General features: G+C 39.8%; 1 protein-coding gene across 2 annotated transcripts in view; it reads left to right on the forward strand.

Moving 5' to 3' along the window:
• The first annotated feature begins 2,574 nt into the window (after positions 1–2,574).
• cntln (centlein, centrosomal protein) overlaps positions 2,575–27,945 on the forward strand; it is a 78,451-nt gene continuing 53,080 nt past the window's right edge. The window contains exons 1-10 of one of the 2 annotated variants that reach the window (XM_044027960.1): positions 2,575–2,864; positions 3,060–3,156; positions 6,749–6,837; positions 8,343–8,427; positions 11,492–11,614; positions 12,530–12,721; positions 14,348–14,481; positions 16,318–16,480; positions 16,705–16,938; positions 23,626–23,766. In XM_044027960.1, the coding sequence (XP_043883895.1) occupies positions 3,067–3,156; positions 6,749–6,837; positions 8,343–8,427; positions 11,492–11,614; positions 12,530–12,721; positions 14,348–14,481; positions 16,318–16,480; positions 16,705–16,938; positions 23,626–23,766 (1,251 nt within the window). In that variant the 5' untranslated portion in view covers positions 2,575–2,864; positions 3,060–3,066. The remainder of the gene's footprint in view (positions 2,865–3,059; positions 3,157–6,748; positions 6,838–8,342; positions 8,428–11,491; positions 11,615–12,529; positions 12,722–14,347; positions 14,482–16,317; positions 16,481–16,704; positions 16,939–23,625; positions 23,767–27,945) is intronic. The other variant, XM_044027961.1, reaches the window with a different exon arrangement.

The raw sequence follows: 27,945 nt of genomic DNA on the forward strand, positions 1-27,945 counted from the left end.
TGAAAATATGATGGTGTGCTTGTTTGAGATTTGCCCTCAAATGTTCTCAGAGCTTGATCAATCTGTCATTAGTGGCACAGACAACAAACAAGGAGGAGGTACACGCAGACACTGTCAAAACGTGGTGGAACACGCCTGTGTAGAACATGAGAGCGACTAAAAGTGTCTGCTGCCAATGATGTACATTTGATGATGAAAGTGGGAATACTTTGAAGTGTTAAATTAAATTGTTAAATTACTTTCCATTTAGCTCGTTTTCCCTTTCGACTTTTGGCCTTTTGGAAAAAGCTGCATCTGAAGGGATCAGGAAGAGAGAGAGAGAGAGAGGCTTTGTTTTGAGTCAATGAATGTCATTTTTGTGTTTGTTTGAACACGAAACAGGGGCAGGCAGATGTTATGCGTTATGTACCAGTTTACTGCAAATGAGGATCTTAATGAGTGGCAGTGTCCGTGGGTCAAGGAACAACCTAATTGTCCTAAGTCAATTGCATGTTTTCTCTTTGTGCGCATGTGTGTGCGTGAGAGAAAGACATTGGTTTCAAGAGAGGTTGAGCCAGTGAGCAGATGAAGCAACATTTGTGTGACTGAAACAGAATGCCAGTCCTCATATGTCTTCATATAACTCTCTCACCCTGTGCTCCAAATCTGGCTGACACTTAAATACATTAGCTACACAATATGGAGTTGTCTTGTCTCACCAGGAAAACAGATGTCAAACATGTATAATATACGCCTTTGTTCATTTTCTTTTGCATCCATGTATGTCTCGAAATATACCAACAAGATGTTTTTCTTTAATTGCTTATATGTTTTCTACCTTGTTGTTATGCCTTTTACTTTAAACCCTGGTTTATTTTCAATGTGCTCTAGAAATAAAGTTGACTTGACTTGATCTTGTCTTTCACCTCAGAATAGATAAATGCTACAAATGCATCCAAACAAGGCAAATATCTAAAAAAGTCAAATGGCAGTCAAATGAAAAGAAAGAGAACATTTAACCACATAAATATCTGAGTAGCAAACATAGACAATAAACAACAAGTCAAAGTGTTATAAAAACAAATCTATATGTGATATACAAAAATAAACAAAGCTATGTGATAAGGTGGGTAACAGCATGTTCCCCAAACTCTGCATCCACATCCAAAGCATTGAATGATTAGTAATTCTTTCATATATATAATTCAGAAGCAACAGAACTGACCCATGGTGGTATGGACTTGGAGGTCGTTGCTCAAGTTGCTCTTGATCTTAGTTTATAGTCAGCTAAAATGTGCTTCTGATGAAAGCCCAGTGGGACACATGAGTTGATTCAAGAAGTCACGACCACAGCAATTCAGGGGGATTGCCAACCAAAGGATACAGACCACGGCTGTGTGGATGTGTTAAATCCTTTGGCGGGTCTCAGTAAGCTATGCATATCAAGTCATACTGGTCCAGGGTTCCTGTTGTGAAGAAAATATTTTGTGAATATTTTTGAATACCAACTTGTCCCTCTTTAAAACATAAACAAGCTGTGGTTTTATCAGTTACTGTAAATGTATGATTAGGGCTGCAGCAAGCCAAGGACAAAAAGATCAACCTTTTTAACGACATAATCCCACATGTGGAAATATAAAACAAAGCTAAAACTAAGTAACAATGTTGTGGGTGAAACGTTTATACTCTGACAATATAAAGTAAATAAAGAAAAATAAAGAAATAAATTGAGCAAATAAAATACATTAAGTATATCTGAATGACTAATATTCAATATCAATACATACAACGACTTAGTGAACGTACACTCAGTGGTCAATTTATTAGGTACACAGGATAAAGTGGCAAGAGGTTCGATGTATTGGACATTCAGAGATGGTCTGCGTACCGTGGTTGGAAGTTTGGAACGTTCAATAATTTACAACCTGTCTGGTGATTCTCCTCTGATCTCTGGCATCAACAAGGGGTTTTCACCCAGTTAACTGCAGTCACTGGATATTTTCTCTTATTTGGTCCATTCTCTGTAGACACTAGAGATGTACATTAAAATCCACTATCACCAATACCGGAAATACCCCACAACTATGTCATATTCAAAGTCACTTAAAGCTGCTTTCCTCCCCACTCTGAAAATGGCCGTTGAGTGTAAATACAATGTTGAATAGATGTGACTGTCAAAGTTATACTTTTACCAAACATTGTGCATTTACAAAATGTTTTAAGTGTAGACTTATCAACTATGATAAATTAATGTTACATTTACATATCTTAAACATTTTAGATTTGTTTATTCTTTACTCCGGCAGCACTAAAAAATAAAATAAAATGTAAATGAAATGAAAAGTAAGCTTTAACATAATTTTAATTCATATTTATTTCACCATATTACAGCATAACACACAAGATTAAGAATATGATCAACATATGCAGGTCCCTATTAGTTATACAGTTATATTTACACTCCAAATTACCAAGAAATAACTAAATGAGACGCAAAAGCATCAGATTCTAAACCAACGCACTGGATCATAATGCCGTACATGAGCAGCAACTGTAGTGAAATGACGTGAAACGGGAAGCGGCGGGCTTGTTTGAAAAGGGGGAAGCGTTTGTGTCGTTATTAGCAACCGTGTGATTAAGTTGTTGTGTTTGTTGTGGCTTTGTGTGGTGAAATGGTGACATGGTGAAAGGAAAAGCGTGTTAGTGGATGGTTATATGTCCTCGGTGAAACATGTCCTGCTGTTGTTCGGGACATGACGCGAAAAGCTGACAAGAAACTGAAAGTGTGACTGTTTTGTTTGGTGGCTACACTTAGCAAAGTTAGCTCCAGTAGCGCTGTCAGCTGCTAACAGCCAAGGTTCTTACTTGGTTAGTCAAAACAACAGGTAAGAACTTTGCACGTAATGTTATACACACACATTAGATAGATAGATATGGCTTTTTCATAGATATTTTATCCCGTTTTATATTTATTACCTTGTAATAACTGGGTGAACATGTTGTCATCTGAGCAGTCTTTCCAGCCACTGTTAAAAGTGTTGTTTCTGTTGTCATCGGCTGTTGTTTTGCCTCATTTTCAGTCTCAACATGTCCTCTGAAGACAACAACGACACTCCACGTGTCCTGGATTTGGAGGAGCAAGTGAAGAGTTTGTCAGATGAGTTAATGCAATGCCAGGTATGTATGAATGTATACAAACACGAGGAGATGCACCTGTTTACAGCTATATTACAACTGCCCTGCTAAAAATCGCAATGTAATTTTAAATAGTATTTGAGAGGTTTTGATTATATTGTATGACTGTGCAGCAGTGTATACAGAGGTAATATCTGTTATTTAGATTTCAACCTAGGGATATAAATGTGATGGACTAAATAATAGAAACTCATGTAACTGTGCTGCAATACAATGCAACCACACAACAAATATGTCTTCAAAATCACAGCAAATAGAAAAACGTGTCCAAATGTGTCTAAATTGTCAACATTCCAAATAGCCTCGACTCATTCCCATGTGAAAATGAACAGTATAAAACCCTCCATGATAAAAGTACAAATAGCAAACTGAAGAAGCCTCTTGGATGAGAGGTGAAATGTCCTGAACTCTGCTGATTTCATCAAGTCCAGTTTCCTGCAGCTAACTCCTGAAGGTGACTGTAACTTCTGAGATGACTGAGAACCTCCACACACATACAAATAGCACACTTATAACTACGTTATTAATTAAAATAAAATTAAAAAAATGTTGAGACAACGATTGGCCTCCTTTCAACCCTAGTTAAAGTTGTCAGATATGCAAGTGCCCCATTGCAATCTCTATTCTACGTCTCTGACTGTGAACTAATACAATACAAGTACAACTCTTGCTTCTTATAACCTTTTAATGGGCCTGATGAAGCAATAAGTGAAACATTATTTCTATAAGAGCAACAAATAAAAAAACATTTCATATTTTTTTTTATCATTATCAGACAATGACTCTTAACCATTGTTAATTATCAGTACTCTCATTACATCAAAGGCCTGTGAGACCGAAGCTACATACATATCTACCATCGTTGTAGAACTGATGAGGAATCTGATGATTTGACAGATTTTAAACCCAAAGCCATGAACTTATTTTGCTAAATTGCATTAAAAACAAAAAAATGGTTTTACTTTCATCACTTTCTTACTCCAATTATTTAGACATACTCACCCTTCTTAGTTGAATGTTCAGCTAAACTAATTTAGTCATGTTTACCAAATATCTGTTGAATGAACCCCGCCCCCATTTTAATTTGTTTAGATAAAAAAACAAAACAAATAGAGGAAGTGGTTATGATGAAGTGCAGCTATGATAATCTTTCATCTTCACTTTGGAAGTTAATGACTGAGAGAGGGTGTCCTTGCATACTCACCACCAGGTGGTGCCTAATAACATGAGTGAAGTGAACACAGCAGTTCCCATTTTGCATATCCACAATACCTTACAGGTAGGGAGACAAGTGTGGGGTTCAACAGATGATGTGGTTCATTTACATTTGTATTAGAAAATAAATACAACCTAACACATGGAGCAGGAACCGCTGTTGTGGTGCCACTTGACTGTTTGTGCCTGTTGCCTTCGGTATCCTGCTGTGTTTCAAATTCAAATTAATTTTCTAAAATTGCCCAGAAAAATACGTTTCAGACCTCATTTACATAACTCCCAGGAACCACAAATATAAGCCACTCGTGGTACCAATCAGTGCTTGTGCCTTTTTAATTTGATGAAAACTTCAGTGGCTTCTTTTTCATTTATAGTGGGTATGAGAATGTGATAGCTGCAAGCCTAAACACAAATGTCAGCTTTGTCTTACATGCATGTTTTCGTCAGGGCTTTGAAAGAGGCCTATTTCTGGGTTTTTCCCCTTAATTAGCCTTTATAAATTATAATGAATTACAATTTTTCTGTAAACTCTACATATGCCGATGCAGATTTTGTTCCCAGCAACTATGCTGCTGATCATTTATTTCATGTATTTAATATTAAGACAATTCAATTCAAGACAGTTTTGTGCATCATTCTTTATTGAAAAACTGTTATTTTATCAGATGAAGGAAAAAATGGCTAAACATGCAGCCAAAACAAATGCCTTAAAACAATTTGATTAGATAGAAAAACCAGAATATTTAGAAATCATATATCACACTATATGTTGCTTTTTTTGAGAGCCTAGAAAATCCCCCATTTCAGTTGTGCTTTGAGTATCACTAAGTTGGCCCCACTTTATTTTTTATAATTAGAATTAAAAAAGGTCTACATAATAGTCCCATAGGTTTACAAATGCATACTCTTCTCCTCTCCGTCAGTTTCTGTTGCTCCTCACGAGACTGACATGGAAACCATCCTTGGTGGTCTTGTCTAGCGCAGAACATCAGTGATTCTGTCTTTCTAATGGGGACCTTTAGTTGTGCAATGTAGCATTTAAGTTGTGACATTAGAATACCATTGATGTGTTAACTCTCTGGCAAGATGTACTTCAGGACAGACATTAACTACAAAGAGTTTCATCTGTCGGCCAGCAAATGTTCCTACTAGACCATGCTAATTTTATTAATATGTGACTGAATGTCAGTGGTCCTTTTTGGTACGGTATTTCCATGGTGTTTCAGTGTCTGGATACAGAATGAATAATTCAGTGATCATCAAACACACATTCAATGCATACACATACGGCAGAGGAGAGCTCTTGATGAGGGTTCTGATTGAACACTTGTCCGTGCATTGGCTAATGGCAGCCAAAGGCCAGGCAGAGGGAGACAACCTGTCTCAAGCAAAGCACGCTGCTTAATTTCATCGTTACCTGCATTGGCGGGTTGACATGGTGCGATCTCGATCACCCTTTTACTCTACTCCCACCATGTATTCACACACATACACACTTACATGCAAATGCATACCGAGACAGATATACACAGTTCTTCCACTTTATATGTTCGGCTCATGGTCTTATCAAGGTCTGTTTCTGCCATTTTTAGTAAATAATTGATGAGACACTTTTGAAAAGGGGGTTAAAATTCATATACTAATTGGAGACCAGTAGATTCCAGTGGGAGGGATGACTTTTATCTTATGATGATGCGAACATAATTTATCAGATAATTTTATATTAAGTCGATTTGGTATAATTCTGTCTTTTAATGTCAGAAAATGTACTTTTTAGATGTCCCTCATTAAATGTAATGTAGCTTAAAAATGTTTGAAAAACCAGCAAGACAATTTGAATTGGAAATGTGTCAGGGGCAGGCCGGGATTTTCTACTTGAAGATGACTCTCTCTGTCATCAGCTTTGAGTTTCTTTGGGGCTAGTTACTTTGGAGTTGTAGTGGAAAACACATCCGGCGAGCAATTGATTAATAAAGAAAATGCAAGCTGTACTGCTGTGTTTTGATTTGGATCCCAGCTCTCCCCAGTCATAAATAGTGCATAATGACAAGTGTCAATGTTTGCTCCCCTTGAGTCGAAGGTCACATCTCAGCCATGGAGATTCTTGTTAAGGGGGCTCATGATTAGAGAGGGCAGTCCAGATCAAAAACTGTTTTGTACAAGATATTTAAATTATTGATCGACTAACCCTTCTGTCGTATGCTAATGTCGCTGAGCATCCTTTTTCATTTTTTCTTTCCAGAAAAGCGGCGCTGTGCTGTGTCTTTGCTTGTATACATGGCTGCACTTTAGATATATTTATTAAAAAGTCATTTAGGAAGAATGGCTGTTGACTTGCTGAATCCTTTTATTTCCACAGGCAGATAAGGAGTTTGTGTGGTCCCTATGGAAACGCCTGCAAGTGGCTAATCCAGACTTGACCCAGGCTGTCAGTTTGGTGGTTGAGCGGTGAGTAGATTAATTTTTTTAAAGTGCTACCTGGGAAGCTCAACAGCTGAAAATTCCTTTATCTCACAAGTGGGGAAAAATATGTGTGAAAGTCATTCAAGGGGTGTTTAAGGCACCTTGGCCATTCTACTGGGGTTATGATGGAATCTTGTGCAGATGCTGATTTAAGCCTTCTTATCCCCGGTCTAGCAGTTCAGCCATGGAAACCCTTTTAATGAAAATACTCTTCTCTGCTGCTCCCCGTCTTGGACAGTTGAAATACTGCTGCCAAATACTTGTCTTTATCGGATAAATTGTGAGATTGTACATGACCTCTTTCGCAGGGTGGCTAAGCTATATGGAAAAACGGCTGCATGGGAACTTTCAGAAAAGACAGAAGGAGGTTCAAGGAGTGCCTTTTTTCTGACGATGCCTACCTGAATAAATGAAATGTATTTCTCCAGATTAGGTTTAACTGTTTGTCATCAAAGTCTTTATGATACGGGTATCTTAAAACCAGCTTGACTGTTTTTTCCAACATGTTCTAAATGCAGTGTCTTCATTCACTTAAGTTGTAGCAAACTTTTTTCATTTAGGGATCCATTAGAATGATATTTCCTCTATTACAGGTGTACATTACATACTTTTTTAGGTCTGTCAGTTGTTGCTAAACCCTTAATAGAGGTAAAACAGTCCCTGAGCATCTTTGCTGCTTATTCCTTCTCCACACCCCCATCCCCTTAGGAAACCCATCAAAGTATGCTGCTCTGGTGAGTCAAGTGGGGGAACATGCATCCACAGAGTGTATGTGTATTGTATCACCTGATGCGCGGGAGAATATTGACATGGTAATTGTGTCGACTTCAGTCAAGCGCAAGTACCCACTGGGAATCGCCGTTCACCCTCCCCTTCCCATCCTGTGTGAATCTTGTAGAGTGATTGGTTGGTTGCTCAGGACACAGTGAACACGGCCCAATATACAAGGAGCTGTAGCTAGACCAGCCTGCGTTCCACCTTCTCCAGGGACACCAGATACTTATTTCGGTGTCTACCTGGGGAGAGGGCTGCTCAGAAGAAGATACAGAGATGAGAGGAGAGGCCCTGAAGATGAGGGGTGTAGAAGACGAAACAAGTGATGTGCGTAGAGAATGAAGGGCCCCTTGTGGCCCAAAGTGGTTGAAGCAAACTGGTCCCAAATTGATGTTTTTGTCGTACGGAGACTTGAGACAAAGGTTCAGAGTTTGGTTGTAGAAAAGCACTTAGTAGTGAATCATTGAGCATTTTATTTATTTATTTTATTTAAAACTGTTTCTGTTCACAAAGACCAAACAGGCAGAATAATATCAACAAAAAGCAACAAAAATGACTATAACGTACACACTGCAGTTTTCATTTTAGCATTTGATTAAAATAATAACCTTTGTGATATGCATCTGAGGTATTCCTCAACTCCCTAGGTTAAAATCGCTTGATTGTTGTTGACTATGGCCACATGGTTATTTTGTTGTTCTTATCTTTATGTCTAGTGAGAAGCACAAAGCTGAAATGAAGGACAGGAAAGTGTTGGAGATCCTCCAGATCAAAGACTACAAGATCCAGGAGCTGGAACAGGTACAGTACAGTTTGGTCCAGAAGGGTGTAACGTTCTGTGTGAACCAAATGTCATTCAACCAGGTCAGAAATACACTGTCTACACTGACACTAGGAACACCAGTAAACCTGCATATTAATTAAATTATTGAATTTTATAAATGAATTCATAAAGATACAGTTAATGTTCACATTAAATATCATAATGAGAAAAATATTAATCAGTTGACTTAGATTAACTTGACTTTCATGCACGTTTCATGCACAACAATCTCTGGAGTTTACACAGAATGGTACCACGATTCCTTTTCTGCTTTTGGCGAGCAGAAAAGGAATCTCAGAATGCTCAACACGTTGAACCTTCAGGTAGGCATCAACTGCAGAGGACTCCATCGGGTTCCGCTCTCTGCAGTGAGCACAGACTCACCAAACTGGACAGTCAAAGCCTGGTCTGATGAACCGTGATTGCAGATTTTCTCGATTTTGTGCATGAAAAATGGCTAAATTGATAGTTAAATAGTCAAACATCTTGACCAAATTGGAATAGGGACATTTTTCCTTCGTCCTTCACCTTGCTTATATACCATTAAGAAAAACAACAACTTTTATTTAGGTCAAACATTTGTCACTGAAATATTTCCCTTTTCAAACAAATTAGTCTTAGCTTATTTAAAACATTACAATAACAAAAAAACTGTATCTTTTTGATATTCTATTTCTCTCTTACCTGGTTTCTTTTGCAACACCCCTTGAGTAATGTTTCTTGATGGTATGATGGCTAACGATAATGACACCACTAATGTAATTTACCTCAAATCATCTTCCTTTCACCGAAGCATCTGTCAGTCCCCTTCATTAACGTCTCTCATCCAGAATCGCGTTTGTTCCTAATGAGACTGGCCGTAATGGAGCCATCAACTTCCCAGTGTCTTTTTTTGTTTTTTTTGTGGTTGCACGCCTCAGCCATCCTAACACTGATCCAGTCAAAACGGCAGTCACTTTAGAAGCTCACGTGTGGGTAAAATCAAACATTATTTCAGCGCTAGTTTGAGGGTCGTAAAATCACACAGGCTTCAAGCAAGATACGAATGAAGCATCCCTTAAGTGCAGAGGCTCTTTACTGTGTGTACTATAGTATAAAATGGATGTGGTCCTTGTGTTGTAGTTCAGTAAGTTTTTAAGTCTGACTGATGCATTAGGGTCCATGACAGCCAATGAAGCCATGAAGCAAGCCCTCCATGCTTTCTTTGTATAACGTCTGGAGGGGAATGTGCTGGCAAAGCAATGTCGTTACAGAGAATAAGTTACTCTACCAAATAATGAGACACTTATATAGTATACTAACTGTAGATCATACATTATTTATATTTATAATTGTATGGTGAATTGAAATGGCTTATTTGGTGCCTCTGTTTCATAGAAAGCAACTAAGACTTTGATACTGTAGATGCCATTCAGGAAATGAAATTCTCTAAGTAAGCCAATTTGGGCCACAAGGTTGGTGTAGTGGTTAGCACTCTTGCCTTTGCAGAAGACCCGGGTTCAAGCCCCGGTTGGAACAAGGGCCTTTCTGCAGGGAGTTTGCATGTTCTCCCCATGTGTGTGTGGGTTCTCTCCGGGTTCTCCGGCTTCCTCCCACAGTCCAAAAACATGCAATATGAGGATTAGGTAAATTGCTCAGTCTAAATTGACCATAGGTGTGAACGTGAGAGTGAATGGTTTCTTGTCTGTGTGTGTGTGGCCCTGCGATGTCAGCTGAGATTGGCACAGCACCCCCTGTGACCCTCAGGTGGAGGATAAAGCGGTAGATAATGGATGGATGGATGACCCCTTACTGTAATGTATGCTGTAAGAAGCGGCTGCACCCTTTGAATAATGGTAGGGTTAAGTCATTGTCAATTGACCTGAAATATTGAATTTAAGTTGGTTTATCATTATTGTCATTGCATTGTACAACAAACATGGTTAGATTTAAATAAACAAACATATGTTAAAGTAAAGGGAGATCTGACTCGGCCCTCAATCTCCATACATTTTGTATTTAAGTGTTAAAAATGTATCTGATTCATTTGAAATTTGCCATTAGTGAAAACGGTGTCATGTTTGGATTCATTTGGTTTTTCTTTTTGATTGAAATCAATTTTGTTCTCCTGTTGGTAATAGAACTTACAAGCTTTTTTTTTTTAAAGCAAATTAAATATGCTTGGCTCTGTTCAGTGCCCCCAGCCCTCTGACAGTCATATCATCCAAAGTCTTGAGCCTTACATACTTTAAAATGATTAATTGTCTTCTCTTTCTTTTTTGGAGATGTGATGGTCTGCTGAGTCCACTCTTAATGTCTGAAGCTCTGCAACATTGATAATGTGAAAAAAAATGTTTTTTCACCCTCTTCATTTTATTTTATTTTATTTAAGTTGCACCTCTTTCTTCATATGCCTTCCCTCACTGCTCCTTTCCATTTTTGTAACATAATTAGCTTTCATTTTTCAACTGCTTTGGGGATTTGAGATGCTAATCTTTATGTCCTAGACCTCTTAACTTGGCGGAAGCCCCCTTTTTTCTGCTCCTATCAATTGAGCACTACTGGATTTCAAATTGTTCTCGCCTACCTCATTATCAACGTTTGAATTTATTGTCTACTCTCCAGTTTAAATCTCTATTAAAGCCCCTCTGTTCTTAGCACGACCAGCTAGGAGTAGCAAGGAATGCTAAATCCACTATCTGGATATATCTGAGTGATTTCCCTCAACATGGCAATTAATTGCATCCCAGAGCACACCAGCCAATGCCAACCCCCAGCTGATGCAGTGTTAGGAGGCCAGCCTCCGCTTACTAAGGCTGCAAAGACTGCCAAAAAAAGGAAAAGTTGGTAGTAATTAAAATGACTGTACCATTTCTACTGTCCTCTGATTTGTGAATAATAAGTCGGTTTATAATTTTTTAAATGTTTGCAATATTTACCCTTAAGTTTCGAGCAGTCAGGGTTTATTACCTTGTTAATTAAAAGTTGTTGATATTGTGTTTTATTGCATCTTTAATGGAACCTGTGTCTCTTTCTCTTGTTGTTCTTCACTGTCGGCCACAGAGAGTGGCAGGGCAGCAGCAAGAGGTGCACAAGAGGACACCAGTCAATGAGGACAGCGCCTTAATGAAGAAGGAGCTGACGGCTCTGCGTGAGCAACTGCTCAATAAGGATTGTGAACTTAAGGTTTGTGGGACAAATCTTCATTGGCAGTGTGGGCCTGAGTCAAAAAGTCTCTTTTGTGTGCTACTGAACACGATAAGTCTCCCGTGACTTAAGTCCACAGCCGTTTGAATCATTTAGAGCAGCAGGAGGACTGCACAGCCCTCCTAATCACAATCTGTATTTGTTTCTTCCTCTCCTGCTTTTCAACCTCTCTCTTTCTCGTCCCTTTCTTGTTTTTAGAATTTTCTTTCTTGCCTCTGACAACGGAGAATTCTTAACAGCTGGAAAGTGTGAGAGAGACAGAGGGAGAGCAGGGGGGAAAGCAGGTTGTTAACTTAGGTTAAGATAAATACTTAATGACTGGTTCAGTGGGGGAAAGTGAAAAGTGTGCATGTGATGGTGTGGCTTATCCCTAATTATGCTTAGATGGGACCCGGCTATGATTAATTGATAAAGGAATGGTCCTTACACAGGCTTGGTGAGGTCTCATGGCGAGAAATCGTGGGGGACAGCATCAAAGGAGACCTGGGTTGAGTCTAATGGGTCTTGCAGCAAGCACTATTCTCATTAGAAGCCTGTCATTAAAGCTGACAGACTTGCCCCTGCACCTGCATGAGCCCAGCACTTGCAGCACGATTCGACTCACACCAGCCAACTTTTGGCCGCATGGGCCCAGTCATACAGTACAGGTGACCTTGGCCAATCAGTGGCCCATGCAGGGGGCTCCCGCAGCAAAAATGCTCCACTGCTTCCATATTCATTTCAGCCTCAGCCCCATGGGTTGCTTCTCTTTTTGCATCACTCTCTTGTCTTTCTTTTTTTCATTTTCTCAGTTTGAATCGCTACGTTTTCTGTTTCTTTCCTTTCGTCACCGTTGTCTATTTGGCCCTCATGACCTCCCGCTCTTCTCTTTATACACATCCCTCTCTTATCCAGGAAATGAAGATGGAGTGTAGGAAGAAAGGAGAGGAGGAGCAGCAGGTGGTGCAGGCTCTAGAGAAGGAGAAAGAGGGATTAACTTCCCGCTGTGGTGCCCTACAAGCTGACCTGGAGGAGAAAGAAAGGCAGGTCAACAGCCAACGAGACCAGAGGGAGGCTGCCCAGGCGAGAGTCAAGGTAGGAACACGGGTACGAGTCCATTTAGAAACACACCCACACACAAAGTTGTACAGGAATGGCCCTCTCCTTAATCTGGGGCACAATTTGAACTCTGTAATCCCTCACACCCTTTCCCTCTCAACATGTGAATGCAAAAATGTGTCTGTAGCAAGAGTGCAAAATTTAAATATGTGGAGTCTCTATTCAAAGGAAGGAAAAATAATGACTTAACACAGGAGAGAGTGATCTTTTCCATTCACATGGTGACCACAACTGTAGACTCCAAACTTCTAAACTCCATACATTATTCCACACATCACTATTTGTTCGCCACACTCTCAGTAATATAGTGATTAGACATTGACAAAGTTGTATTTGTTTACACACCATATCAAATCACAATCATATTACCGAGGTTTGATTCACACAACCTCCCCCCTGTTATTAAATCCTTACAATTCCCTTCTCAGTTTCACTCAATACCAGAGTCTCGGGACACTGGATCTAAAGGAGGACCTCACATTCTGTCTGTCCTAATAGACTAATCATTATGAAACATATTGCTGCTCTAGTGGAATAGACTCAGACAGAAAGTGTTGTATAAGTCAGGACTGCAGAGTAATTGCGCTTGGATGGGATGGAGCAACTAGTGCGCTGTATGCACATCCATCAAAGCTGGAGACACTCCACCTGTTCCTCATTTTTAGTATCCTACACTGATTTGAAATATGGAGATGGAGAATATGGGTTGTGCAGTGGATTCATCATGTCAATTTGTTTGACATGGCAACGATTTATCCAGGAATTTATCATTAAATCCAGCACATAAATACATAAGGTACACTAATATATAGTTACAGCTGACACACACCATTTTATTGGCATACAAAACAGCATCATTAAATGACCACCAGATTTGATCAAATGTAAATGGTCATCAAAATCTCAATATTGTGTTTATTTTATCGTAACCCCCTTGACAAACAGTGTTGGTCACTGATACTTTTTACATGGTTAATTCTGGCACTGTTTCCAATTAGAAATAAAATATCTCGGCTTGGAGACCTTTGTGTATTTGATGCCGCACAATCTGCCCCACATGGAAGTTTTTCTTTTCTCACTGCGGAAAAGCTGTCACACACCTTGTCTTCACCTGTGTGAGAGCAGCACAAAAGCAGCAGCTCCAGTCTTGCGTCTATCTTCAGCTTGTCAGTTTAGGCACAGTGCTGCTGTGTTTTGACAGTGCTCAAAGCCTGATGTGCATTTATGTAACTTGAAATGGTGCCACTTAAAGAGTTGTCTTGTGTTACAAAATCTTTCTGTTCCTCTTGATCTGTAGTATGTGGCAACTACTAACAGCTTAGGGTTTTGTTATGTTGATTCACAATTTGTCTTATTAAACTCAACCACACTGGTCTGCAGTGGACACAAAAAAAAATGAAGAATTATAAAAATGCAGAATAATTATGTGGGAGTACATGCATAGAGTTGTCATAGGTGAAACTGAAATGTTTTAATTATCATCTTGCACCCTGTCATCCTCACTGCCATAACTGTTGTGTTTTAAGGTGGACTTTATTATGAGAAGCTTTTTTGGATTTTAAAATGGTCCATAACTTTCCTGTATGTGCTTTAAATCTTTAAATGATTTAACAGGAGCTGGAGGAAAAGCTACGTAATGCCTTGGAGGAGTTGTCTAGCTTGCAGAGCTACAGTGGCAGTCTGGCAGGCCAGCTTTCTACCAAAGAGAGGGAGATGGCAACAAAAGAGGGACAACTCGGTCAACTCAGGTGAGCCCTGTCAAATAAAGTGCCTCTCTGTATGTTCCAGTGTCTTTTACAACCACGTTTCTGAAGTGATTCTTTGGGGGTTATCTCAATAGAAAGTATCATTCTGTCCGAGGTTGAAAGTTGTGTATGCATCACCTTATATTGGTTACTGTGTGCAACAGCTAGTACATTGCTGCACACAATGAGGCTTGAGGGTGACACACATTTCTTCCATTCTGGCTCCCATAAAGCCACTTGATAAGCCCTGCATAGTGGGTGTACTTTAAAAGAGGGAAAAAAGGGGAAACGGAAGGCTTTGACTAAGCTTTAGTCGATATGATAAAAACTGTGAGAACCGTAGGAGCCTTAGTGGTAATCTCAGCCTTTTTTAACTACTTTTCTGTTTTAACACCAGAGGCACTCTGACATGTCAGTCACACTGGGTATAGAGATCATTCTTAAGGTTTTAGTGAGGTGATTAAAGATGTGCTCCTACGTTAGATTGCACTTTGTGCCAATTCCATGGAACCTAAAACAGATTTGAGAAATCTACCTTTACCCTGATGCATGTTGTGGGAAATGACACATTTTGCTTTAGTCATATAAATTGATGTACAGTATTGTCAGTGCCAGTATTGTGAGGATGTCTGGTGTGAACAGCTCTATGAAGTCAGTCAATTCCCTTTTTGTCAGGTGTTAAAGACCTATTTATGCCATGTTCTTCCCAAACAATTTAACCTTAGTTATATCACTTCACAAAACATATTCCTGGTTGTTTCATTTAATCTCAGTCTTTGGAAAACTTCCTTCATGATGTAGTGTTTTTTTTTTACCTGGAGAGCAGAGGCGTCTTCTGTGGTGTCTTGCCCTGGAAACCATGGTCAGTGCAACTATGCTCTATAATTTGTGTTTGGTTGCTAACCAGCTCCCGAGATTCCTTTAAAGATCCTTTAAAGCAAATTCAGCATTTCTTGTCTTCACACATTATGTTAGAAAAAAGTGGCTGAGAACGTGTGAAAAATATTCCACGTGGAGAGTAAAGGATTGTGGAGTTTATCTCCAGTATTGGCTTAATGACTCATAGACACTTTATGGAAAATATGTTGTGCCACCAAACTTGAAAATGTTGTTTCTCTACATGTAACATGAGCTTGTACGTTACTATTCTAGAAACATTATTCTTATAACATATTCTTACAAACTGCTATGTTCGTGGACTCTGGTACCCTCTTGAGTGAGTAGACCACAATAGGTGTGAGTGTGTGCAATGGCTTTAGTCTCAGTCTCAGAGCAGAGAATGAAGCTTAATTTTACATGATTAAAAAACACATTTTTAAACACTTGGGGACTTTTTAATTACTCAGATTTGGTAAGGTGGTCACTAACACATTTTCCAGAGGGGTGTCAAAATCAGAAGTGGTATTTTTTTATCACTTTACAGGACATTTTCGCCATTTACACATGGTTCATCATATTGTGCCCTGATCTATCTGAACATCTTGACTGATCTTTTTTTGATGACTTTGCAGTGGAACCCCCTTTGGTTTTGTTTAAGTTTATAATCCACAATAATCTGTAGTTTGAGATGTTTTTGCAAAGCGTTACTCGCAACATTTTGGGTCACAAAGTCAAAATGTTCGAGTGTTTGTTTTATTTCTCAGCTCTAAAACACACCCTTTGAATGATGGATTCAGTGTGTGTTTTTTCAGACAATTTGTATATACACTAACACAAACTATCAACAGGGTTCAGTTTCTTTTCTTGCCTCTATAATTTCAGTGTAGTTATGCATGAAATAATGACTATACTGCTTCAGTGTATGTGCAATATGAATGTGTGCTGTTTTTGTGTGTGTAGACGTGAGCTTGCAGAGGTGCAGACTCTGTACAGGCAGAGCACAGAACATGCAGCGGTGCAGAGTCATCTGATCAAGCAACTGGAAGGACTCAATCTAGACACACAGAGAGTTCTGAGGAACCAGGAAGAGGCACACACTGCTGACGCCACCTCCTATCAAAAGGTACATACCACACACACACACACACACAAATCATTATTAGAACCACAGTGGTCTCACCTGCTAACCTACAATTATTTTACGTGATCCAAACAGTTTCCCTTTACTGTTAATGGGTTTTTAACGTACTATCTTACAGTATCTTACTCTGTTTGACTCTTTCAGTGTGCATTCCTCAGACCTTTGCTGTCTCTATATCTCACGGTCTTATTTGTGCCTCCTGACAGCTGTACACAGAGTTGAGTCAGTGCTACCAGACCCTCGTGTCTAGTGAGGCCAACCTCCGTAAGAGTTACCAGGAGCTCAGCAGCCAGGTGACTCAGAAAGACCAACACGTCACAGACCTCCAGGCCCAGCTACAACAGCAGGAGCAGCAGCAGGAGCAGCAGCTGCAGCAACAACAGAAGCTAATGGCTCAGCATACAAGTTATCCCTCATCCAACAGACAAACCAACTTTAAGGTAAGCACTCTTCTCATTCTAAACCGTCTCCTCTACACTGGCTCTCTAGTGCATCACAACTCTCGGAGAAGATGCGTTTTTCTCTGATATCCTTCTCAAGCTGTTGAACTTTGATATGCACTTGTATAGGTATGAGCAAATAAAGCCATCATAGTAATTATCTTTATAATTAGTATGCACACTTCTATATTACAGTCCCTCAAAACACCTGTGTAGAGCTGGTGTCTAATTGTACTAAGCTACAGCAACTGCTACTGGTGGATTAGTAGGCCCAGCAATAACTCTTGTGCCCCACCATAGCCTGTGGTGGTGTCTTTAACTAAGAATCACTCTCTTGATATCGCTCTAGTTCACCCTTGATCTATCCATCTCTTTTAGCAGCAGTGTCTTTCATGTCAGGTGTCTGATCTTCTCTCATTCCCAGTTCTAGGCACACATGCACTTACCGGCTTACTTGGTTTATCTGTCTTCGTCCTCGACTCCCACTCAAGAACCTGGAAGTCCTTTTAACACACTCCAGTCACATAGCAGTTAAGACAGATAAGAGGTGGAGAGAGGGGATTTAATTGGTGCCCAATAAGGTTCTTGAAGATGCTGTTTGAGTTACAGCGTTACATCTGTCAGTCAGAAGGGGGGGTCGGCTTAGGTTCGCTACCCTTTAAACTGTCACCCCTAGGCAATACAGGGTGTAGTATAAATGTAATGGTACAGCCACAATTTAAGTGTCCTTTAATGAGTTCTAATAGCACAGCGATAGGTGTTTCTTGGACCACACAATGTCAAAGACTGTGTTGCGAATATTAACAGGTGTCTATATCTTATGCACTGCTCCATTCCATCAGCTTTATAGAGCACTGTATTTGTTTTAGTTCTCTCACTTTCTTCTGCAGCATGACTTTCACATAGTATATACTGTACTGTGTCCTATTACAGAAGAAAATAACTGGAGAAGATCTCAGAGTGCAACTGTTTAATTTGATTAGTTGATTTTTTTCTGACAGTGCTGTCCCCAGACTGTGGAAGCTAAAAGTTATCAGCTCAAATGTTAAGTGAGTTACAATCGCCCTGTCTCACTTAACCCTCTTAATTTAACCGGCGGTGAAGTATAAATGGATCATTTAGTCAGTAATTAAATACAGTACTGCAGTGTTCCCCCAGTAATTAATACTGCATTTAGAGAAGATGTGTGTAGAGTGTGAGCATGCATGTACAGTATGCATGCATGCATGCATGTGTGTGTGTGTGTGTGTGTGTGTGCGCACTTGTGCATGTAGAGAACAAGCATGTATATGCTGTACTGTGTGTGTTTGTTTTATTCAGATGGGTCAGATTTAAAAAAAAAAAAACATCAAATATTTTCAGACTTGAGATGTAATTACAAAAATATTTGTATATACGGTGGTTGTGTAGCATATAATAAGAATTAATATTAACCTTTGTTTACTGAACATGTAGCTGCTGTCTGGCTGTTTTGTTGCCTTAACTTTTAACTTTCTTTCACATCAAAGTGAACAGATCAAGTATCCCAAGGTATAGCGCTCAGTCAGGAGGGCTTTCTGTTTCCCACTCTGCAATTTCACTGACAGGTTGTGTGTACGTGTGTTTGCGTGTGTCTGCACGGGTGTGCGCGTTTGACTAAAGGTGTGTTTTTCTGAGCACATAATCGCAAATTCTGTAACAACCTCCTCCCGAACACCTGTTAAATTCAAATGCTCAGGTTGTTAAGGCAGATTTGATTTTAATTTTAAATGTTTGGATGGAAGTTTCCATTGGAGGTGATCAAAGTGCTGATCGCTACGGGAGAACAGGAGAAAGACGCAGTGCTCATTTGAATATGGACAAGAGCGACGGCTTTGAACACCCCTCCTGCAGTGGTTTTTTTTGGGGGCGGGTGGGTGAGAGGAATAACACCCATTGTGTGTATACTTCACGCTGTGCACTAAGATTGACTGTCGGTTCTCTCCAGTCTCGTGCCAAGTTAATTCTTTACCAGAAGCTTCTTTACAAAGGATTTAACATATGTGAACAATGATCGGCGTAACCTAAACTGTTCTCTGTTAATATGAACAAAACATTGTTTTTGATACTGTTATTCTATACAACCTAACAACCCTCACAGGGGCTACATTACGTCAAGATACTGCTTTTGTCTAAGATAAGATAAGATAGTCTTTGTTTGTATATTTATTTCCCACAGTGGGGACATTTTACATTGTTACAGCAGCAAAGACGGTAAAGATAATACATAATAAACATGCGTTACCAAAAAAGTACAATATATATAGATATTAACACTAAGACTATAAAAAAGTTAAAAATGGAATGTAGAGTGTTTCTAAGAAATATTTGAGTTCCACACAGAAAACATTATTTTTGCACCTAGGTTGTATCTAATGATAATTTTCATGATAGATTTAATCTGTTTTTTTCTTTTATATTGAGCATCATTTATTGATCAGTTTGTACTAGACTGAGTTGTGTTCCAGCTGTTTGACTCATGGTTCTTCGCTGTGTCCACTTAATCCCAAATTGCTCCTGGTGGCTGTGCTGGCAGTGTGTGAATGATGTGAGATAGATACACAGTCGGAAAAAAATGCCCATCACAGGCAAGATTTTCATCATCTTCCTGAAAACAGTGGCTACATAACATAACACTAATTACTAGGTAACTAATAACTTTACTCTCAACTCTGTATGCTTTTGTTTTAGTTTAGTGCTGTACTATGTGTTTGTACTAAAAACAGTCTGTAATGCCGTACTGTAAACAGCCTCATGTCCTCATCTGTCAGCTGATGGCCCTTCCCAAACATGAGGCACCTGGGTGACCCCACATATCGTGTGACAGTGACACCTCATCAACAAACTACCAGGTTGTGTGATGACTTTACAATCTAGAGGCAGGGAAGAGCCTCATTAGTGGAGAAAGAAGTGAACCAGATTGAACATTTAATCATTTATGATTTGTTCCCTAACTGCATTGTTGTGTTTATAGTAGTCTAGTGTTTGGCTACTGACAGAGCTGTGCTGTGATTTAAGACCAACATTACATTCATAGCTGACCTCAGGCTTTCTGGAACGTTCACTGTTGTAAATGAGTGGTAAGTTGTTAATGGAGTGGGCAGTCGTTCAAAGCCCCAGTTAGTCCGTCATCATCACTGGAAAGGGAAAATTATGAATGTTCATGGACTATAAATGTTAGCAGACATTTGTACAGGTGTAGATATAGAAGGTCCAGGGTCCTATCGTTGTATTTGTTCTGGCTTACAGGGGCACTTAGAATATAACGGTGCAATTAATGTTATGTACAATCCGTGTTTTCCCGTCTTCTTTAAAGACCTTTTTCCACTCATTCTTATCATGACTTCTTATTATGCCCTGGCCTTACATTGATTTTATCCAATTTTACAAATATGATATGCAAAATCTTGACTACATATGAAAGTCCCTCAAATGGTTAGACCCTTAAGCATAATACATTTCCCAAGAAGACAAAGCTATTTTTTCTCATTTCCTTTAAAATAAATTGATAGAAGTTGACTTAGGTTCATCTCCCTCATCTGCCTCTGGCTTGTTATTTACATTAAAGAGTATACACCGTTGTATATGTATAATTAAATAGCTAGTTAGACTTTTATGTGCACACAAATACACCCACTGTTTTGTCAGATCACATATGGCTTAGGTGAGGTATTTCTTTTGTTCTGCTCCATTAATAGCAACCGTCAAGTGAAGTCATAATGCTATAGAGACACGTGGAAATTCATTTTTAACAAGAAGCAAACAAAATAAAGTTCACTTGTGAACTTAAAACAAGTCAATCTTTTAGTGTCCATGATGAGCACAGTAGGCTAGAGGAACTTCCAGTAGAAAGCAGTATGGATTTCAGCCTCGACTGAACATCACTGTACTTTAGCTTCCTGCTAATGCTCAACATAATGTGATGAAAAGCTTCTAAATGGTATTTCTGACTTGCCATCACATCGATCACGTTTTGACTTTGGTTGCTACCTTCATTTATTTTCCATTTGGAATGCCACACCATCAGCTGAGCTGTCAGGACCTCTCTAAAAGCATGTTAAAAATGTATCGCAAACCAGCTGCTTGGATTTAAATACACCTCTTCCCTTCAGATACATCAGTAAGCCTCCTTATGTGAATCATTATGCCTCGGTTATAAATTCAAATAATACTATATAATCACTGCATTTTTTTTTTTTGTCATACACTCAGTTTTGCGAAAGCCGAGTCTGTAAGTAAATAGTTTTGTCAACACTGTTTTGTGCACGAGTGTGTGTTTGGAGCTGGGCCACGTCCAGGGCCAGAAACATGCTAATGACATGGACTCCAGTGGTGTGTTTTACCAGCTCAAGTGCTCTCATTAGTTGAGAACCTCTGCGTAGCACAGTTCGCCTCATTAATGAAGCACAGCCATGTGCCGCTGCAGATCCACGCACTCACTTGCTCAAGCACATATACCCGGGTTGAACACACTGTGTGGGAAGACTCGGGGCACTACACACACACACACACACACACACACACAAACAAAAGTAACAAATAAATCAAACAAAAAGCACACACACTCTACATTCGACGCCCTTACACTGTCCTTTTGTTTAGTCCCTCTTCTCTGCTACCAGTCAACACACATGCCTATACATGTTCACACACACACACACATACACACACATTGTTTTTGAAGAACTATCATCTTGAATACAAAGTGCAGTTTTCCTGTTGGTGAAAAGGAGAGCACGTCATAGTCTTCATTTCTCAGGCCTATGGATGAGCCGGAAAAATATGCACTTTCAATGTTGGTCCAATGTCTGAAAACGAAAAACATTTAATCAGATACAATAAAGAAAAAAACAACAACACCACGTAATACATTTCACATAAATTACCACGGTCAGATTGTAAAAACGTGTGCCGTTTATTCCTATGCTACAGGAGCAGGTTACTTGTTTTACAGTTGCAGCAATTTTTGTTGTTTTTTAACAACTTTGTAATGTAAGACTTGTTAAAACAACAGTATCCGACTGAAATCAGTATCAGTAATTAGTCATGATAATGATATTGATGTCATTATCAGACAATCAAAAGTGGTATCATGCCATCCATTCAATCACTTCAACAAATCTTGTCCCTCTACAGATGTAAGTGTGATTGTGCATTTGTGTTGTATCCAGCTCTCTCTCTCTCCCTCTCTCCCTCTCTCTCTCCCCGTGTATGTGTGCATGTGTGTTTCAGGAGCCCCTCCTGATTATAGCTGCTCCATAATTAACAGTGATCAGATTTGTTTTGTGGCATAAATGGTGCATGTGTAGAACATTAGGCCTGGCAAGTCTCATTTCACATTCAGCTCAAGGGCTCGGCAGCAGACGGGTCACGAGCTTCAGGGAGCACAATCACAAGCCTCGCTCCATATGGTCCTGCCTGCCGCATCCTCACCAACAAGGGCCACGAGTGCCAGACAAGTTCCCCCAAGAACCTAATCGTGTTCAGTAATTACCAAGACCGTTTTTTTCTCTCTTTTTTTCTCCTTCCCTCCCTCACTCACTCACACCTTCCAATCACTTGCTCTTTTTTCTCTGCACCTGCCTTCTTTCCTCTCTCAGTCTCATGCACTCTCCCTGTCTGTTGCATTCACTTAGCTCCTTTTAAAATGTTTACTTTATATCTCCTAGATCTGTTGTACATTACTGTCACACAGTTTTCCTTTTTTCCGATTCAGTTTTTATTTTGGCTGTATAAAATCTTGATGGTGATGGGAGAAATTGTGAGAGGAAAAAAAAAAACTCAGACACTCCCACATCAGTTTATTTCTAAATTGCTTTATGTGGCTGATGCCGAAAAACCCAGCTCGTCCTCCTGACTGCCTGGAAATTATAAATAATTGTAACAGATGCGCCAATATGGCCGGCCTCCAATAAACGAGGCCCCAGATAATTTGACCAACCCTGTTTGACAGGCCAATTTAATAAAACATGAACAAAATCTTCCTCACTAATAATTTATCATCCCCTCTCCTCCCCTTTGGTTAAAGTTGATTACCCTGGCAGTTAACAAGGTCACGCCCAGATGCCAGGTTTCTGATAATGCAATCAGGACTTGCTGGAAAAAAGGTGATGACATCCTGTGCGATTTTGTTCACTACCTGGCCTCCCAGCACACAACACGTGTGGATGCCTCTGTTTGTCAGAAGTGTAGTTGATAGCAGCAGGTGAAGCTATTTTTTTTGTATTTCACACCTTTAAATCAAGGAATTAAGTGAAGATGGCAGTGAATAATACTGTAAGGTGCTGGAAGTCAGGGGTTTTTGAGAGAGTGTAAACATCAAGATAAAGAGACCAGATATCATCACAAAAAAAAACAAAAAACACAAACCACAAACCACACCTCAATCTCTGAGTCGTCTTTCCTGTGTGATGAAGGAGCAAAACCTTTATAATATTGTGGGTGTTGTAAATCTGTGTTATTTGATACTGTGTCATGTCACAAGTTATGGATCACTGCTTACTTGTATTAACCTTTTCAAAAGCATTATTCATTTGAATTGTATCCTTCTTCAAAGTGGTATTGTCATTCACACAAACACTCAAAAAGTCAACGCAGCTCTTCCTGCACAGCTCTTTCTTGTGTACTTGCCCACAATTTGACACTTTCTTTGTTTTGCCCTTCTTACAGGTGGTGGTGTCAGAGCTGAGTGATGCTGCACTGCAGAAGTCCAGCCCTGAATCTGATCAGACCTCCACCCGAAGTGCAGGTCCCAGGCCAGAGGACAAAAGTCTTCAATGCAGAGCCAGCGGCTCCATCAGAACAAAGCAGGTAGATCAGCACACATCTCGTTGAAGTATGCCACAGACAGGATTTGGGTGTAACATACCTGCAGTTATCTATCACTTCTTGGCTCGGATCAAAGCCACAAAAGAGAGGATATGAGAGAAATGGTTTGTTGAGAATCATGTGATTCATCAGGCGCGCACACACACACACAGTCGCCCCTCCTACTGCGACCAGGCCAACGTGTGCTGTTGGTTTCACGCATGCCTTGGGCTCAGGCACTGGCTAATTTACTTCTTCAGCAGCACATTAAGAACAAAAATAACCTTTTGATCTGCTCAGTATATCCCACTCATGAGCTTGCCAGGATATGTTTATACTGTAGATACTGTAGACTTGATTAACAGCACTGTCCTCAACGTGCTTCTATTCTGGCAGTTTACATGTGTGATGTAATTATTTTGTACCAAATCAATAGATAAATAGCATTAATATCATTAGATGCACGTCTTCTTTTCGAGGCTCTGCTAAATTGCCCTCGGGTACGCACATACGCACCCACACATATTGTTTGTACATTGTTATACTGGTGGCAAAACTTTTATGTCTGAGTGGGTCTGTTATCATTTTTCCCACACAATACATTTTTCATAACTTCACCATACTAATAAGTATTTTCATCATTACTTTTATATGTTATTGTGATTTCCAAATTAATTATATTATGATTACAGTTACTTTTTATGATTACTTGAGCCATACAAATAGCTCTATGCGTCCATGCACTCTTCAACCTGAGACTGAGAGTGGCTGACTGAGAGTGGCTGAGACTGGTACCCTGTGTGTGAAAAACATCATGGTCGCAAGTTCAATTCCATTGTAAGTCGCATTGGATAAAAGCGCCTGCTAAATGACATGTAATGTAATGTAATGTATATGCATGCAGCCATATCACCAACCCTGAAAACCCGTCTATTGCATCATTGATGCAGATCACATATGGTTTGAGTTTATCGTACGATCAGGCCAGGATTCTGATGTATACGTCAACAAAGGATACAGTCATATTTATACATCAATATGTTGTACATATATTCACTATATATGTACATACATCAATTTTACACATGCTATACTGCACATTTACTATTCAAATGTTATTTCTACTGCATGAACAGCTTGGCCAACATTTACGTGTAGTTAAGTACACACGCTCTCGTTTTTATAACCTGAGTGTCATGTGGAGGATAAAGTGGTAGACCATGGATGGATGGATGGATGGATGTTTTGAGCAGCAGCAGCAGCAGTTGTTGCTGCTGGCTCCTCAGTATCCAAACATGATGATTCCACTCATATTGCTTCATTGCACACTGGTCAAAAGCTGTTGAGGTGAGCCTTCTGTGCAACAGGCTACTACCACTAAGGGTACTGTGATCATTGGCTGGTGACAAACAGTCACAGTGGTACGTAGCTCACAGGTTGCTGCTACATACAGTAAAAAACAAAAATGTTGTTAAAGAATGTTAACTGGAGTCATGATTTCAAAGAATTGAAACACATACACATTTATCAATAATTTGAAATTCAAACAAATGTGTATTTAACCATTTGAATTGACTTCAATGGTTTAGTCAAAATAGGATGATTAAGTGCAGTTCTCATGTTTGCATGGTGTTTGTGAGCTTGTGGGAACTTTACACAAAGTTGTTTACCGACATCATTCAATGTCTTTTAGTCTTTTGAATGTTTGTGTTCCTTTTAGGGGAATTTTTTTTGTATGTTTGATACATTTGGTTTAAATTTGCTTTGTGTTTACGCGTGCATCATTGTGTTTATGTGTAAGTGTATCTCTGTCTGTTTACACTCTATGCATCGTGTCCTGTGCTTGAGTGCCTGTGAACAACATTCCTATTCACCCAGGAACCTGAACAAGTTCAGCTTTGAGAGATCCAGACACAAACATGACGCGCTGCTCCAATCATAAAGAAGCTTATTGATGACAGTGACCTCTCTCTCTCTGGGAGATGGAGAGAGAGGATGAAGGAGAGGTGAAAGCAGGAGGGAGGCAGTCGATGAAATGTGTCTTCTTTGGTACACAGCCAGTGACGATGACCCTTCAGTAAATAAGAGCTTTACTCTTGCTTACACAGACATACTCTGTCTCTCGGCCTCTCTCGTCATTTCCCTCTTACTACATGCCCTTCGCCCCTCCATCTGCATCACACTATCATGTTTACAGAGTCATTATGGGGTGTGATGTGCAGGTCAGGTCATGGCTGCCAACCAGCTGCCGAGCTGAGGTAGACAGCGGGCACATCTTTCTTTGCCTTGTGTTGTCTGTGTTTTATCTTTCACGCTTGTCTTGTGGAGCATTAGCTGCAATGTCATAATACATAGCTTCCCACACAAACAGAAGGCATTCATGTGTCTTCTAGACCTGTAATAGACAGGCGTGCAACAGGACCAGAGCAAACATCTGCAGAATGACAGAGATTTGCTCTGTCATTTGTCAGTGTCACCATGTCATCTTCCCCCTAACCCTGACAGACAAAGCACAGTTTCTGTATTCTGGTTCTTCTCACATCGAGAAAAACGTTGCTTGTAGTGTATTCAGCTCATTCATGAGTCTTTTCCATGTTCTTTTATAGAATGTATCCCAAATAAGTAAATACTTCATAGTTTGTTATCTTTACTTTAATTCTTGGCCATTTCAGTTGATTTGGATTCTCCCATTTTGGCCTCTGTGTTTCCCCCATGTACACACAGGCTAAGCCAGTTGGCCTGCCACTCATCAGGAATATGCAGATCAATCTGTTAATTAGTTACACAGAGTCATTAAGGCTGAGTTAGAACACATGCTTGGCGCTCATGCAGACATGATAACAGAGCTGGGCAAATCAGGTCACTGGAGTCAACTGTAGCCTGAGGGCTCACACTTCCACATATCTACATTTTTGTCACAGACAAATTATACATGAATACATACATACATACATACGTAGTGGAAAAAAAGAGAATGCTGGCACTGGTCTGAAACACACACACACATGTATTAATTAGGTTTTCCTAAAATTTTAAAATGTAACAAATTCCTGCCAGTACTATTGAATATACAGTGTCAGTGTTTTGCAGCTGCTGTCTGTACAAACGGTCACTGTTAATGGTTTTGTCCACCTTTGTTTTGCAGGATTCTGCTGTCCCTTGCATGCATTTCACTTCATCATTTGTTCAGTGCTATTTTGACAGAAATTATTTTCATGCCCCTGCAGATGTTAACAACATTGGACATCAAATCATTTTTGTTGCAATATCTTCTCCAAATCAGACTTCTGGATGATAGATAAGATAATCTACTACAATCTTACAATTGGTGGTCAGAGTTCAAGGTCACTCCGACTTCCCGAGAATTCATTAAATTCTGTTAAAGTTTACACAAGTCTGGAGGGATGAGGAGGATGTAAATTTCATTTTGTCTTTGTGTCATTGAGTCCACAGTTTGTTTGACTGCACTGTAAACAAATTTGTCACTATTTGACACGACAGGCCACTATTGTTACACATACACCTGAATCTGTATTCTACCATCAGTCTAAAGCTGCTGTCAAATCAACCACTGCTGAAGTGTTTGGTTTTTATAACTTTAATGTACGTAAAAAATTGCAACAGCTATCCGATCACTTTCAAGGGAGCGGGCTTATTGATTCACCATCATATCATAAACTTCCCACCTCTCCCTCTCCCTCCTCCTCCTCCTCCTCCTCCTCCTCTTGCACTCTTCTTCCGATCCAGGCCAAGGACTGCTGTGTGTGTGTAGTCGTATTGCATATTTTAGCCTGCCATCTGGTCAGCCCTGCCTGGCACCACAGGGGGCCTCCTATCCTCTCATTTTCATATTCCACTAGCATATTGTTCCCATTGCTTTTCTAAAGTGTGGCCCCGGCATTTCTCCACTTCTTTATTTATTTCATCAGAAGGAGCTGGCTAGCACACTGCAACCCCCCTCCTAATCGGCACCTCTTCCAGTTGTCCTATCAAGTGTAACCTGGAGCCCCCTAGTAGAGCAATTAGAGCGGCCTCCCTGCCCACCTCTTGTAATGAAGCCCAGCACATACTGGAATCTATAGCCCCTTTAGTCTCCCCTAATGGGACATCATTATTGTCAAAGAAACAATGTAAATGGAAATGAACATACTCATTAGCTAGTCGCAGGGAGAAACCTTTGCC

Source organism: Solea senegalensis, linkage group LG6, assembly GCF_019176455.1.
Source record: "Solea senegalensis isolate Sse05_10M linkage group LG6, IFAPA_SoseM_1, whole genome shotgun sequence".
Lineage (NCBI taxonomy): Eukaryota > Metazoa > Chordata > Actinopteri > Pleuronectiformes > Soleidae > Solea > Solea senegalensis.